General features: G+C 45.1%; 1 protein-coding gene across 2 annotated transcripts in view; it reads left to right on the forward strand.

Moving 5' to 3' along the window:
- Positions 1-16343, forward strand: part of LOC147115297 (eukaryotic translation initiation factor 3 subunit E) — a 178107-nt gene that overhangs the window by 18147 nt on the left and 143617 nt on the right. For both annotated transcript variants that reach the window (XR_015079108.1, XM_085993719.1), the window contains exons 4-5: positions 11749-11791; positions 13502-13606. Coding sequence is in view for 1 of the 2 variants with exons in the window: in XM_085993719.1 (XP_085849845.1) it covers positions 11749-11791; positions 13502-13606 (148 nt within the window). In the remaining variant the exon portion in view is untranslated. The remainder of the gene's footprint in view (positions 1-11748; positions 11792-13501; positions 13607-16343) is intronic.

Below are 16343 nucleotides of genomic sequence, written 5' to 3' on the forward strand. Positions count from 1 at the left end.
AGCCCAATCGACCCAATCTCTCCTCATACGTCATTCCTTCCATCCCAGGTATCAGCCTGGTGAATCTTCGCTGCACTCCCTCCATGGCAAGAACATCCTTCCTCAGATAAGGCGACCAAAACTGCACACAATTTGTGTACATGGATACCCGAATCCCTTTGCTTCTCCACAGCTCATGGTCTCTCCACATTTAAAACAAAATATTCCAATTTGTCTTTCTTGGATACAAAGTGGATGTAGTCACACTTGTCCACATTGAACACCATCTGCCATTTTGCCCACTCACTCAATCTGTCTTGTGTCCCTTTGTAACCTCCTGCTCCCATCTATACGACTTAATGTGCCTCCCAACTTAGTATCACCTGCAAACTTGGATATACAACTCTCGATTCCTTCATCCAAGTTTTCAATAAATATGGTGAAAAGCTGAGACCCCAGTACAGATCCCTGGGGAACAGCACTTGTCACATCCCGCCAATCAGAGTATGTTCCCTTTATCCTGACTCCCTGTCTCTGACCTACAAACACATGTCACAGGGTTTCCTCCAATTCAGTGTGTTGACCAGTATATCGCCAGAGCCAATTCTGTACAAGACACATTTTCGCGCAGCAGATTGATCCGCTGACCTTTAATGCGGTCACACCAATGTTTACGCGCTCTCCATTTTACTTGGCTGCAACTAGTTTTAAAGACAGTGAAAATCAAGTTTTGTGAAAGTTGCTCCCACCTCTTAAAATGGACAGTGCAAGCCAGGAAAGGAATAAACCTAAACAAGAGATATTCAAGTTGGAAAAGGATTGTGGTAAGCGACAAGTAAAATTAAAATACACGTAGGACAGAGAACGGGAGCGATGGAGGTCTGACAGATGAGCAGAGATAATTTATAAAATAAGCACTCAAAATGAATAATTTAAATAGTTCTGGTTTAATACAGAAATGAAACTGTTGTTATTTGAGTAGCTTTATTAAGGCAATAGCCTTTGTTTCAGCATGACAGTACATAAGTTGGAACCATACAAAGTAAATTGAGCAAGACAGAAATGTTTTTGAACCCGCTGGCAGTACAAAGATTAAGTGTTGTGGTGTATGTTAATTATCAGGGGATACTTCCAGTTATTGTCTGATCATAGCTAGTTATACTCTTTGGACGTGAGCCCACTAGAAACTGGGTTGAGACTTCTCAAATCCATTTCACTTTTATTACGATCCTTAAATTCTGACGGGAAGCTTTCCTCCGATGATTGTGAGCTGAATCCAAACCTAGAAGGCATTTATTAGCCCATTGTACCATGCGCATGTCTCTGATCAAAGTACTTTTTGAAATGAGAATATTGATCAGAGTGGTCCGGTTAACAGTTATAATGAAGTGGCCAGAAGAGTAGGTGGCCCAGAGGGCTTTCAGACCTGGGGCCTGGGTTCCGATCTATCCAATATGAATGCAGCACTAACTGTCAACTGGGCCCTGATCGGCTGGTGTGGAGAATCTAAGCAGCATGCTAGTGCCAGGAAGCATGCTGTTCAGGTTTGTAAGTGAGGCATGTTGTTGGGACAGAACAGGCGCATCACTGAGCAGGTAAAATTCTCCACATTTACAAAGATAAAATGGCACAGCCTGCCTCACAGTGCATAACAGTAGGAAACTATACAAACCAGAGCGTTACAGATGATATTCCTTATTTAACGAATTATCACAGGCATCATTTTGGTTTCTTGTTTTTTGAAAGCTTTAAAAGAGTGACGTGACTTCGGTTTAAATCACTGGTAGCTCCCTTATTTCTCTGATCCAGCCCGAACAATCTTTCCAAAAAGTTTTGTTCATGGTCGTTTTGTTCGACAACATTTTATATTGGCTTGATTGCTTCATAACCTGGGCAGTCCTCGTGTGTTGGAAGTCCAAGGCCTAGAAATTCGGTATAGCCGCGTTTGGGGCGCTAGTCCTGGCGATGCGCAAAGTTTAGCGCCAGGCGCAATTTAGCGCCACCTAGCGCGATATTGGGTTGCAGTGCCCCATAAGGTGATTGCGGCGCTAAATCAGGCGCTGCATGCTACTCTTAAGGCGCTAACCTGGCGGCGCAACCCAATTTCGCAGCGGCGGGGCGCAGCGAGGGTGCTGTCAATAATCACTTTCCCTGAGACACACTGGCGCCAGCCAGCTCTTAAAGGGGCAGGTCAATTGGCATCACCAGACACACTCACTGCCTTGTAGGCCTTCAAAGCGGTGGGAGCCTACCTGTGGCGCACCAGCCTAGCAAGACATGGAAAAGGGTGAGGCAGAGGGCGGAACGCCTCACTGATGGGGCATTGGATGCTTTGGTTGGCGCAGTGGAATCAAGGCCAAGGAAGATGGCCGGAATGTGATTTATGTTTTGGACAGTCTCCCGGGTGTGAGAGGCAGTTATGTGTCAGTGTATTAGTTTTGCTTTCTGTTGCCATAGCTTTCTCATGTTTGAAGGAACCACATTTTGTGTAATGAAACACTTGCTTCATTTACAATGGCCATGCCTTCTATTTACATGCATCTTGCCCTTCACAGGCTTGGGGGTATCAGAGCGGTTCCATTCCTGTTCTTGGAATGGCAGCAAGCATTCCGTGAGAGGGGTCTAGAAGCTACTTCTGATCAGCCTCTGACGCGCAGCCTGAGAAGAGCCGCTCGCGTAGAAGTTCAGGCCAGCAGGCATCTTCTCAGCCACCGACAGAGATGTCCTGCACCTTATCTGAGGCTGCAGATCTGGCTGAAGCAGCTGGCACAGCTCAGTCACCACCTCCTTTCTAAATCGCAGCCTTCTGACACACTGCTCCTCCGGCATGTTCATGTAGGAAAACTGCTGTCGGAAAACCCTGCCAGCGTAAGGTCGTCTGTTGGCCCTCCTCCGTCTGGCCATGCCCGCCCCCCTCTCCCAGCGTCTCAGTGCCCTTTCCAGATGATTCAGCAGCAGGACGTTCCCCTCCAATGCAGCCCCCATAATAAGTGCCCACAGGAAAGTTCCCCGTTGTCAAGGCTCACCAACAGCAAGGTGATGGTCAGAAGGCTGAAGATCGTCTGCCTGCGCTGGCTCAGTGGTCAAATGGCTCTCAGTGTGCAGCTCAGCAACTCGTTGTAGCTCTCGAGGAAGTTGTGCTCCAAAAATGGCTGCCGCTTTTAAACCACACCAGTCCCCTTTAAATAACGCTCCTCCAGCCCGAGAGCGAGTTGGTAAGGTCCAGGTAAGCTGTCACTATTAGCGGCAGGCGCTACGGAGGGGGGCGCCACTGAATTTCCGGTCCGGGGCGCCCAAAAGGCGTTGCACACTCAAATGACATCAGAATCAGCCTGCGCTCGTGAGTGAGCGCTAAGATTTAGCGCCGGCGCTAAATGCATGCTCAATATGGGGCGAGGCGCTAGGCGCTTTGCGCCCGCCCGGAAATTGGCTAGCGCCCCACTTCTCGGCCTCTTTAGGTGTTAATTGGTGGCGCTAACAACTGAATTTCTCCCCCCCCAAGTCTCTTGGCTGTCTTGGCATGCACTTAGGGTAGCACCATACTGAGCCGCAGATATTTAAAATGATATAATGGGGTGGGAGGAGGAATAGATTCTGCTGTTGGCAAAAAGGAAATTGAAGCTCTTCTGTGCCTACTTCAGTTATTCAAAAAAAATCATAGCTGGGCTGAAATGAAAGCATGCTGTTCTTGAGTATTGAGTATCAGTGAGATTGGTTTTGAGCAGTTAATGAGTTTGACACTGTGAGTAAGCCGAGTTTAACATACCCCACTGGAATAACATGATTTATGGCTGCAGCTTTGGTTCATGACTCCATCTCCACTGATAGTCAACTCCCTCGCGTGGTCTGATTTGGCAGCTCCTTCAAGCCAGTTCCCCTGTTGATGCGCTGAGTGTTCGTTTCAACATGTCAAAAATTTTGTGTGCTGAAGCATGCAATTCTTTGTAACTGATTTAAAAAAAAAAGAGAATTAATGGTGAGGCTCCTTGCTCATTTGTTTTTAAATCACTTTGCAGACTTGTGTAACATTCCAGATGTACCATGAAACATCCTGCAGGTCAGTTAGCTCATTACATATTGCTTCAAAAAGCATGGAATAATGACATTGCAAGCTGTTCACTAACGTTTTCCAGTTCTGCACCAGAAGTGTCCTCAGTTTGTCTTCAGTTCTAAATCTGAATTTAGTGCTTCCTGCGAGGAGCTGTACAGGATACAAAATTGAAGGCTTGAAAGAGTTAGCTACAGCTTTCATCAAAAGCCACTGCCGAAAGTTCTGGATTTACTTAGTCAAGTCTTTGAAGAGTAAAGTGTTCTTAACAGTGACAGTTTTGTGACTTTGCTTAGGAATCCGTTTCCCAGCCGCAGATTAGATGCTGCAGCCTGATTTGTGAGAATATTGAGGCTATTGTATTTGCACTCCATAAATGCCCACTTAAGAGCGATTACAGGTGTAGAAATGTTCTTCAAAGCACAGAGCCTAAACGTCAGGGTGTGAGTTTTATTGAAGTTCTTACGGTGAAGGAGCAATCCATTCGATACTGTAATGTGCGAATATTTAACCCGAGGTTCTGTATGTAGTGACATTTAAATCTTTCTTGCATAAAATCTGCAGAATATTGTGCTGTCTGAAACTGAAAAGGTTTTCAGTTTGATGGAACACAAAGTTGTGAGAAAAGGCCATTTGGCACAGGGAAGCTCATCCTCAATGTACCCCAGCTCCCCCATGACAGCAGCCAACTGTTTGGTACCAATAGAATGTTGTCCCTATTCCTGCCTGGTAGATTAATGGTTCTCTATAACAAAGTTCGTACCAATTAAAACATTTTTGTCTCTCTTATTTAAATATATGTTTATACTTTCCTGGTTTAATTTGTAATTGTAATGTGCGATTATCTATATTTAATATTTTGTATGGCCCCCATGAGGTTGCTGCTTAACTGCCTCTTTCTATGCTGCGGTGCTCGAGCTTCTCTAACCTTTCCTCACCGATCCTCACTCTTATACTTGTTGCATTTTCCTCTGCATCTTCTCCAGTACATATGTGCATCTTGTGACATATTGACCAGAATTATATGCATCACTCCCAGATATGCTCTGCCCAGTGCATTGTCAAGCCTTAGCGTAGCTCCTGGAGGGTAGTACTCTACTGTTCTGGCTGTATATCCCAGAATTCTAACAAGTTTTTAATTGCTTTGCCACCTTTTCTAGATATTGAAAGTCCACAGTCACTCCCAGCTCCCTTCCAAAGCCTTTTTGCCAGTTCAGTTGCATTTGTAATGGTTGTGTTTTTTGACCAATATGCAGTACGTACTTTGCATTTGTGTTAAATTGAACTTGCCGTTTGCCTCCTCAGTCACATTGCTGATCGAAACCCTTCTCCAATCTTTTTGCTGCATCTTCTGCCTCTACTGCTCTTCCTATTTGTGTTGTCAGAAAGTTTGACAAACTTAACATTTGCTTTTAATATCGAGGTAATTATGTAGATGAGAGAGTGCAGGGTCCAGGAATCCCTGCCTGACTCCTCTATGCACCTTCAGTTTAACCTTCGGCGCTATCATCCAAAAACACTATCAGGTTCCACATGTATGCCATCGACACTTGGCTCTATCTCAGCGCTACCTCTTTGGACCCCTCCACTGTCTGATACCTCACTCTTCTTGTCCAATATTGAATGAGCAGAAATTTCCTCCAACTAAATATTGGGAAAATTGAAGCCATTGTCTTTGGTCCCTGCCACAAAATCCGTTCCCCGACCACCATTTCCATCCTTTGCAACTGTCTCCAGCTGAGCAAGACCGTTTGCAACCTTGGTGTTGTGTTTGACTCCGAGATGAGTTTGCAACCACACATCCGCTCAATCACCAAGACTGACGACTTCCACCTCTAACATTGCTTGACACTGACTCTGCCTCTACTCAGCTGCTGAAGCCCTTACCCATGCCTTTGTTACCTCTGGACTTGACTATTCCAACGCTCCCCTGGCTGGTCTCCCATCTTGCACCGTACATAAACGTGTGCTCATTTAAAACTCAGCTGCCTGTATCTTAACTCACTCCAAATCCTATTCACTCATCACCCCTGTGCTTGCTGACATTCACTGGCTCCTGGTCCGACAATGCCTCAAATTTTAAATCCTCATCCTTGTTTCCAAATTCCTTTCTGGCCTCGCCCCTCCCTATCTCTGTAGCCTCCTCCAACCCTACCAGCCGTAGATCTCTGCGCTCCTCCAATTCTGGCCTCTTCGGCATCCCTGATTTTAATCGCTCCACCATTGGCGGCTGTGCTTTCAGCTGCGTTGGCCCTCTCTCTCCCCTTTTAAGATGCTCCTTAAAACCTACCTCTTTGATCAAGCTTTTGGTCATCTGTTCTGATACCTTCTGTGTCAAAAAATGTTACTTTTTTATTGATATCACCCTTGAGACGTTTTACAACATTAAATGCGCTATGTAAATGCAAGATGTTGTTGTGACTTTACAGTTGAGGAAGAGGCTGACACGCCGGACATCCCAAGAAAATTAATAATGAATCAGGGACAGGGACTCAAAATTAACGTAAGCAAAATAACAGTAATGAAGAAAATAATGGCACTCGAGAGTGAGAAATCCCCAGGACCAGATGGCTACCATTCCAGGGTTTTAAAGGAAGTCGGTGAGAACATTGCGGATGCCCTAACTCGAATCTTCCAAAGCGCTCTCAATTCGGGAACCGTTGCTTTAGATTAGAAAATTGTGCATGTCACTCCGCTATTTAAGAAAGGTGAGAGAGGGAAACCAGGGAATTATAGACCAGTTAGCCTAACATCTGTTGTCGGAAAATTACTAGTTTATAATTAAGGATAGAGTGACTGAACCTCCCTCAAATTTTCAGCTGATCAGAGAGAGCCAGCATGGATTTGTAAAAGGTAGGGCATGCCTGACAAACTTGATTGAATTTTTTGAAGAGGCGACTAAAGTAGTGGACAGGGGAATGTCTACGGATGTTATTTATATGGACTTCCAGAAGGCATTTGATAAAGTCCCGCATAAGAGACTGTTAACTAAAGTTGAAGCTTATGGAGTTGAAGGCAAATTATTGACCTGGTTAGGAAATTGGCTGAGCGGCAGGAGACAAGAGAGTAGGGATAATGGGCAGGTACTCTAATTGGCAGGATGTGACTAGTGGTGTCCCGCAGGGATCTGTGTTGGGGCCTCAACTGTTCACTGTATTTATTAACGACTTAGATGATGTGATAGAAAGCCACATATCCAAGTTTGCAGATGACAAAGATAGGTGGCACTGTAAGTAGTGTAGATGGAAGCCTAAAATTACTAAGATATTAATGGATTAAGCGAATGAGAAAAACAGTGGCAAATGGATTTGAATGTGGGCAAATGTGAGGTCATCCACTTTGGACCTAAAAAGGATAGAACAGACTTTCCCTTTGAGGAATTTGTGCTTGGAGTGCCCATAAAGAGAGAATCAAACATTGACCCACTAACTGGAAGTGTAGTTCCTGTTGGAGGCACTGGTCGCAGCATGGTAGGAAGCATAGTTTACGAGCATATTAGTAACAATATATATTTTCCTGTTGGCCAAGAAAGCCACATACAGGAAACTTTCTGATATCCGGCACTGACGGGACCGAGCTGGTGCCGTACCATCAAAAGTGCCGGACATACCAGTGTTAATGTTGAAACATACGGAACTGAAAAGCTCCGTGTGAATCAACAAACCCTGTTGCTTAGCAACAGCTTCAAAACAGTCGGCTGCAGCTGCAAGCGTCTCTAGCTGAAGCTGTTGCTATAGCTACAGACCTTGCAGTGCCTGACTGGGGGGGGAAAAAAGCAACGAGAACTAAAAAAACTTATAGAAAACGGCTCCTGATTTTTGCCGTTAGATCGAGTATTCCGGACATATAACCTCCGGATAAACCAAAGTTTCCTGTACTTCATTTTCCAGTAATATCCAGTTTATTGTGGCTACGTAGTGCAAGGCAGAAACTGAGTGACCACGATGGTGGTGTTCTAATGAGAAAATGCAGGTTACAAACGGTTCAAAAAAAATCTTTTGGGGCTCGGGAGGGAGGAACTAAACATTATGGCAGGCAAGTACTTTGAATGATGTAACACAGTCTTCGATCGGATGAACTGCATGAACTTGGTCTGTTGTGCCATCCTAAGGTAACAGTACGTTACAACCTTGTCCACGTCCCAGCTTAATGTTGGATTCTGTGCAGTTGCTACGGCCCATTACAGCCTTTAACCCTTTGGTGCAGATCTAAAATAACGCTCGATGGGAAATAGCTCGGCCATCCTACAAATGCAGTGGAGAAAAATCTTTCTTGTCTAAATGTTTTTCCCTGCCCTTTCATTGTAAAGAGGCACATTTGAAAGAAATCAACATGCGGTAACCAGAAATAGGGATAAAATGTATTCATCAAGTTCAGCTCGTGGGATGATAGTCACATGCTGAACAGGTGGTCCTCATTTCCCTTTCCATGTTTAGAAGATATTTATAAATTACACACTGATGCACATGGACAAAACTCCATACAGTGTGGAGAGATTCTAAAACAAATAATAAAACGATGACTGCTATTTTACGTATGGCAACCAGTTGTGCTCATCCGGTTGTTCTTGCTGTCTAAGGGTAATTAGGTGCCCCAAGCTGCTAGGATGTTTGAAGTTAAGTCCTTGTATAATTGTGCTTTAGCCGAGGAGCAATGCCATAAGGCTGAAGTAAGTTGACTTTGAACTTTAATGGGTGTTCTCGAGTTATTGCACTGACAATGCCTGACTGTATGCAGCACTGTAATTAATATAACGTCTGTCACTTATTCGCAACTGGTTGCTGGTGGATTAGCATAAGTTAAGGAAAATGTAACTTCCTATAGCACGGTTAATAGAAAGATGTGATTTTTTTTTGGAAGAGATAAGCCTGGTTAAATACTTCAAGTTGAAACTTAATTGAGTCAATCTTCCAAGTGGATCAGAAGTTTAAACAAATAAATATGGCCTTTGAACAATTCTGTGTTTGGGCGCGTGTTCATAATGCTGTTGAGAATGAGGACAAAAGTTGCGTGGCCCTATTATATTTTATTATCTCCTCTGCTGGTACTTAACTGTGCATATCCTGAAATCGGGATAACGAGGTTATTTGCGTCTTTGCAATGAGACCAAATCACATTTTCAGCTTTCTGCCTAGTTCAGTTTACTTCCTAATGTAGCGCAACGACAGTCATTTTTTTTGCTGGCATATTTTGTGTGTTCTGGCCTCTTGCGCACCCTCAATTTTAATCGTTCCACCATTAGCCGTGCCTTTAGCTGCCATGGCCCTAAGCTATGGAATTACCTCCCTAAACCTCTCTACCTCTCCCTCTATCTTAAGGCGCTCCTTAAAACTTACCTCTGACCAAGCTTTTGGTCACCTGTCCTAATATCTCCATATATGACTCGGTGTCAAATTTTGTTTGGGCTAAAGAACTGAAGGAGCAGAGGTTTTATTAAAAGTGAAATAGCGAGCTATGTTTGAAATAGGTCTTTATCAAGTCTTGTCTCCAGTGTCCACCATCACACCGTACAAAGGCATTGCCTCAGACATGTTGCACTTCCGATGTGTCATGTCTGCAGGGCAAAATAGTGATTGACTCAACTGACCACTTAGCTGCCGATTCACAAACCGCATTAATCCAAAATAGTTAGCACGCATAAAACATCTCTCTTTCCTTACAGTTAAAAATAACAGAATATCATGCAGTTCTGGAAAAAGAAGTTCCTAAGCTTCGTGACAGTATTGGTCATTTACTGTTGCGATTGCCTGCGTGAAGCCCTGAATTGAGCTGCCTGGAGCTCGGGAGTTGAGCACTGCTGTGACAGTATTGGTCATTTACTGTTACGATTGCCCGCGTGAAGCCCTGTATTGAGCTGCCTTTCTGCTTGGAGCTCGGGAGTTGAGCACTGCTGTGACAGTATTGGTCATTTACTGTTGCGATTGCCTGCGTGAAGCCCTGAATTGAGCTGCCTGGAGCTCGGGAGTTGAGCACTGCTGTGAATGCTGAGAATTTTTAGCTGGTGTGGGAGTTGCATGATGGGAGTTGTTTTCTCCTGCTCCTGCAGTACCCAGAGTATACCAAGGGAACTAGGCTGGAAATTTACAATTAACTGAGGCATCTGAAGCAAGTTTTGTAAAGCGTTAGATAAATATAATTACAAACATCTGTGATGCATGTGTAGCTGTCCGTCTTGGTAATATCAGTAAAATATTTTTTGCATCGGTAAATTTGCAATGCGGCAGCATTGGGTGAATTGCTGTGGCCTTTAGGCTGCAGGTAAAACCATGGTAAAAATGGAACTGCACTTAAGGTTGCAGATTACTCGTGAGCGATAGCGCAATAGAAACATACATACACGGAGAGGAAGGTTGCCGAATTGAACCCTGACCTCAAGCAAGGCAGCAATGGGATTGTTTCAATTGGCCGTAGTGTTTCCTGGCTGGGGAGGAGAAAGCTGTCAACGATTCTTGTTGCTGATCATCATGTATCGCCCACCCCCCCCCCCCGGCATTGCTGGAAGCTGGCTGGGGTCAGGATGAGTTCAGCCGATTAACATTTACTGTGCAAGCTTTTACAGAGGAATAGCATTGAAGTGACAAATTGCAGAGAAGACAGTTTTGCAGTTGGATGGCCTTGTACAGAAGCGGCCAGAGACGCAACAAAATCTTTAAAAGGTGCAATGCAGAACAAAAAAACACAAGCTGATAAAACCAATAAATACTTCTGAAAAATGAATTAGACGTCATTGCATTTGTCAGTGGAAATTGAGGAGAAAAATCTGGTCCCTATTGGTGCATTCTGTTGAAGATTTCATGGTCCTTTGTGGATAAACAAGTGTTGGCAACATAAGCGATGCCAACACAAATAGGGTTAACATCAAGACTGCAATAATGTTGTAGAACGTGGAATTGTACTGATGAAGAAAACCTGGATTGAAACTGGTCCGTGAAGGTTTCCATAATTCTTTAACAAAACAGATTTGACCTCTCGAGTCTCCATGGGGGAATATTATGATAGATAATTTGGAAAAGTCCTAATTTTTCCCAGGATGCTCCACCACTGTTTTCCCACCTCTAACAGATGCCTGGGTTTTGTTCAGCAAATTTGAAATGCACAAGAGTCCCGCGATCAGGAGTGTATAGCGCTTGCAAAGATGTTCAGCTTCCTGCCTCGGGTTTACCTCCGCAATAAATGACCTCTCCAGTTCAAAACGGACTTCTGCCTGATGGAAGCCTGTTTACTCTGCAGCCTCGCACACTGTATGATTGCGCGCATTTTAGTTGTTTTTCAAAACTGGCTGGAGTTCAGCAGACTGCCAGCCAAAGCATACTTTCATTGTTAACCCAAATGTGGTGCAATAATGAAAACCAGACCATTGCGTTTCGATTTGGGAGAACTTCGTGTGGATTTGGGCTGATTTGAAATGGCACCAGCCTCTGTAACCCAGCTTGAGCATTTGTGATTATATGCATGCACGTGTATGGAATGAGTTGGTGAGCTCGGTCCAGCTCCCATCAGCATGTAACCACTATAAGATAATAGTCACTTCCAAAATCTGTTGATTAGTGTACTGCTCTTGGTTCCAATGAAATATTGTGGGGTTTTTTACACCGACCTTTTATTACTCTTAAAAACATCATTGGGCATGATTCCTGTAATGTCCTTCAATCCTAAATGATTGCTAAATGGATGTGTGTTTTCAATTATTACGTTTTTGAAACATTTTTTCTATCTAATAGGGATGGACGAATGCTGTTCGATTATCTAGCAGAAAAGCATGGGGTAAGTGATGGCCATTTGTTTATTATCGTGAATATTTAATGATGACTAGCATAATGTTGTAGCTCAATTGCTGTAAAATGAAAAACTACAGGAAACTTTGTGCTATCCAGCACCGACGGGACCGCGCTGTTGCCGTTCCCTCAAAACTGCCGGACAAACCAGCGTTAATGTTGAAGCATACAGCTCCGTATCTGGCAACAAACACTGTTGCTTAGCAACAGCTTCTAAACAGTCGGCCGTACCTTGGAAGCGTCTCTGTCGCTTAGCAACAGCTTCAGAGAGACTTTGCAGAGCCTGACTTGGGGGAAAAAAAAGCCACGAGAAGAAAAAAAAACTAACAAAACGGCTCCTGATTTTTGCCGGTGGCTCGAGCTTGTCGGACACTTAGCCTCCGGATAACACAAAGTTTCCTGTACTGTGATTCATAAGCAATAGTTGAAGTATCGCAAGGATCAGTGCTTGGGCCTCAGCTATTCACAATCCATATCAATGATTTGGATGAGGGGACCAAATGTAATATATCCAAGTTTGCTGATGATACAAAGCTAGGTGGGGATGTAAGTTGTGAGGAGGATGCAAAGAGGCTTCAAGGGGATATAGACAAGCTCAGTGAGTGGGCGAGAACATGGCAAATGGAATATAATGTGGAGAAATGTGAAATTATCCACTTTGGTAGGAAAAATAGAAAAGCAGAGTATTTTTTAAATGGTGTGAGATTGGGATATGGGTGTCCTTGTACAAGAATCACTGAAAGTTAACTTGCAGGGACAGCAAGCAATTAGGAAAGCAAATGGTATGTTGGCCTTTATTACAAGAGGATTTAAGTATAAGAGTAAAGATGTCTTACTGCAATTATATAGGGCCCTGGTGAGACCACACCTGGAGTATTGTGTACAGTTTTGGTCTCCTTACCTAAGGAAGGATATACTTGCCATAGAGGGAGTGCAACAAAGGTTCACCAGACTGGTTCCTGGGATGGGGGGATTGCCCTATGAGGAGAGATTGAGTAGACTAGGCCTATATTCTCTGGAGTTTAGAAGAATAAGAGGTGATCTCATTGAAACATACACAATTCTTACAGGGTTTGACAGGGTAGATGCAGGGAGGATGTTTCACCTGGCTGGGGAGTCTAGAACCAGGGGTCACAGTCTCAGAATAAGGGGTCGGCCATTTAGGACTGAGATGAGGAGAAATTTCTTCACTCAGAGGGTGGTGAATCTTTGGAATTCTCTACCCCAGAGGGCTGTGGAGCCTCAGTCATTGGGTATATTCAAGACACAGATTGATAGATTTTTGTATACTAAGGGAATCAATGGCTATGGGGATAGTGCAGGAAAGTGGAGTTGAGGTAGAAGATCAGCCATGATCTTATTGAATGGCAGAGCAGGCTCGAAGGGCCAGATGGCCTACTCCTGCTCCTATTTCTTATGTTATGAAGCAAAGCATTAGTACCCTCTATATTACATTTTCTCTTCCCCTGAAGATGTGCTTGACTCTGCAGTACGTTACTTGATGCAATATAATGCTCGGTTATCGTATCTTAAGGGGAAACGTGATGATAAATGGTTGTGTTTTAAAAAAAAAAAAAAAAAACGCTACATGCAGTGGTATAATTTACGTCATGTTGAATCTTTTGTGTTTATTCCCCAATGATAGTTTAAAAAAAAAATCTTGCTTCAGCTCATTTGTACCTGTATTTTTATTTTGAAGTTTCGTCAGGAATATTTGGACACCTTGTACCGATATGCTAAATTCCAGTATGAGTGTGGTAATTATTCGGGAGCAGCAGAATACCTCTACTTTTTCAGAGTTCTGGTGAGTACCATTTCCTAGAGATTAATGACTGTCCAGAAGTTCTCATCTGGTTGGCCTTGTTTCCCATGCCCGCCATTTATAGCGGGCTCGTTCATGTGAGCGTGACATGGAAAACTAGACTTTCCTTTATACTTGGTCTTTACGGTCTACTTTTAGGACCAGGAAAACAAACTGGTCATCTAAGCACTGCTAAAAATTTGTCTTTTGAGCAACCACACAGTTGGAAAGTTGTACTCGAGATATATGCAGTCTGTATGAGATTGGCTTCTATTCTTTGTGGTTATTGTAATTAATACCCCAAATGTGTACTGATGCTACTGTGCAAACAGAACAGGCATTATGTATCTACTTGTTGTCTAGAATTGCAAACTCTGCAATCTTGAGTAATTGGCAGCGGATGGGAACAGAATTTAGCAGTCGTCTTCCTGTTCTTTTGGGAATGACATAGTTTGCTGACGATACAAAGCTCGGTGGGAAAATAAGCTGTGCAGAGGACACAGAGTCTGCAAAGGGATATAGATAGACTAAGTGAGTGAGCAGTAAGGTGGCAAATGGAGTATGATGTGGGGAAATGTGAGGTTATTCAATTTGTTAGGAAGAATAGGAAAACAGAATATTTTTTAAATGGTGAAAAACTAGTAAATGTTGGTGTTCAGAGAGATTTAGGGGTCCTCGCACAAGAAACACAGTGAGTTAGCATGCAGGTACAGCAAGCAATTAGGAAGGCAAATGGCATGTTGGCCTTTATTGCAAGGGGGTTAGTGTACAAGAGTAAGAAAGTCTTACTACAATTGTACCGGTCTTTGATGAGACCACACCTGGAGTACTGTGCACAGTTTTGGTCTCCTTATCTGAGGAAGGATAGACTTGCCTTGGAGGCGGTGCAATGAAGGTTCACTAGATTGATTCCTGGGATGAGAGGGTTGTCCTATGAGGAGAGATTGTGTAGATTGGGCCGATACTCTCTGGAGTTTAGAAGAATGAGAGGTGATCTCATTGAAGATTCTGACAGGGTAGATGCTGAGAGGTTGTTTCCCCTGGCTGGAGAGTCTAGAACTAGGGGTCACAGTCTCAGGATAAGGGGTCGGCCATTTAAGACCGAGATGAGGAGGAATTTCTTCACTCAGAGGGTTGTGAAGCTTTGGGATTCTCTGCCCCAGAGGGCTGTGGATGCTGAGTCATTGAGTATATCCAAAACTGATCTCGATAGATTTTTTGATTTCAGGGGAATCGAGGGATATGGGGATCAGGCGGGAAAGTGGAGTTGATCGGCCATGATCTTTTTGAATGGCGGAGCAGGCATGAGGGGCTGTACGGCCTACTCCTAATTCTTGTGTTCTTATAGTTCATGTGCTTTGCTAGAATTTACATAAAGAAATCACAGATATTGCTGAAATTGCAACTGTGCTGCTGTAATACGAAGATTTTTATATGAATTAAAAATTAACCTGCTTTATATATTTGCGGTAGGGCGCTTGGAATAATGTAGGCTAACAATGTTAAATGAATAATCTGTGAAAAGTTATCGTTCAGATAATGGAAAAGAAGTATATTTATTTCTTTGACCGAAATAGTGTAGCTTTTCAGCAGAATATTGAATGTTAAAGATTTTGACCTGCCTATATGTCATCATTTAAAATTTACATTTAGTCTGAAGAAAGAAGTGCTCTTTGGGAGAGATTGTAAGTGGGGGTCTGAGAGTTGAAGCACAGACAGAAAAAGGTTCCAGGAAAATCTGGAGGGAAGTGGTAATCTAGATCAGGAGGAGAGACTGGAACAGTGACTGTCAAATGTTCGAGTGTTTGTTTCCAAGTTGATGAGAGGCAGCAGCAGGCTTCTGTTACTGCATGCAATAGGTGTAGTTAGTGCATGCAATAGGTGTAGTTGAGAGCTAGTGTGCGATAAGTCTAGGATGGAGGGGGGCGAGCGGGCGATGGGTCTGGTTCGGGGGAGCGAGCGGGCGATGGGTCTGGTGGGGGGGCGAGCGGGCGATGGGTCTGGTGGGGCGAGCGGGCGATGGGTCTGGTGGGGGGGCGAGGGGGCAATGGGTCTTGTGGGGGGCGAGCGGGCGATGGGTCTGGTTCGGGGGGCGAGCGGGCGATGGGTCTGGTGGGGGGGCGAGCGGGCGATGGGTCTGGTGGGGCGAGCGGGCGATGGGTCTGGTGGGGGGGCGAGGGGGCAATGGGTCTGGTGGGGGGCGAGCAGGCGATGGGTCTGGTGGGGGGGACGAGGGGGCGATGGGTCTGGTGGGGGGAGGGGGCAATGGGTCTGGTTCGGGGGGGGAGCGGGCGATGGGTCTGGTTCGGGGGGGGAGCGGGCGATGGGTCTAGTGGGGGGGGAGCGGGCGATGGGTCTGGTGGGGGGAGGGGGCAATGGGTCTGGTTCGGGGGGGAGGGGGCGATGGGTCTGGTTCGGGGGGGGAGCGGGCGATGGGTCTAGTGGGGGGGGGAGCGGGCGATGGGTCTGGTTCGGGGGGGGAGCGGGCGATGGGTCTAGTGGGGGGGGAGCGGGCGATGGGTCTGGTTCGGGGGGGGAGTGGGCGATGGGTCTGGTTCGGGGGGGGAGGGGGCGATGGGTCTGGTTCGGGGGGGGAGCGGGCGATGGGTCTAGTGGGGGGGAGCGGGCGATGGGTCTGGTTCGGGGGGGGAGCGGGCGATGGGTCTAGTGGGGGGGGGGAGAGCGGGCGATGGGTCTGGTTCGGGGGGGAGGGGGCGATGGGTCTAGTGGGGGGGGGAGG

This window comes from Somniosus microcephalus, chromosome 7, assembly GCF_052327205.1.
Source record: "Somniosus microcephalus isolate GS21.2 chromosome 7, FLI_Smic_1.0, whole genome shotgun sequence".
In the NCBI taxonomy this organism is placed as follows: Eukaryota; Metazoa; Chordata; class Chondrichthyes; order Squaliformes; family Somniosidae; genus Somniosus; species Somniosus microcephalus.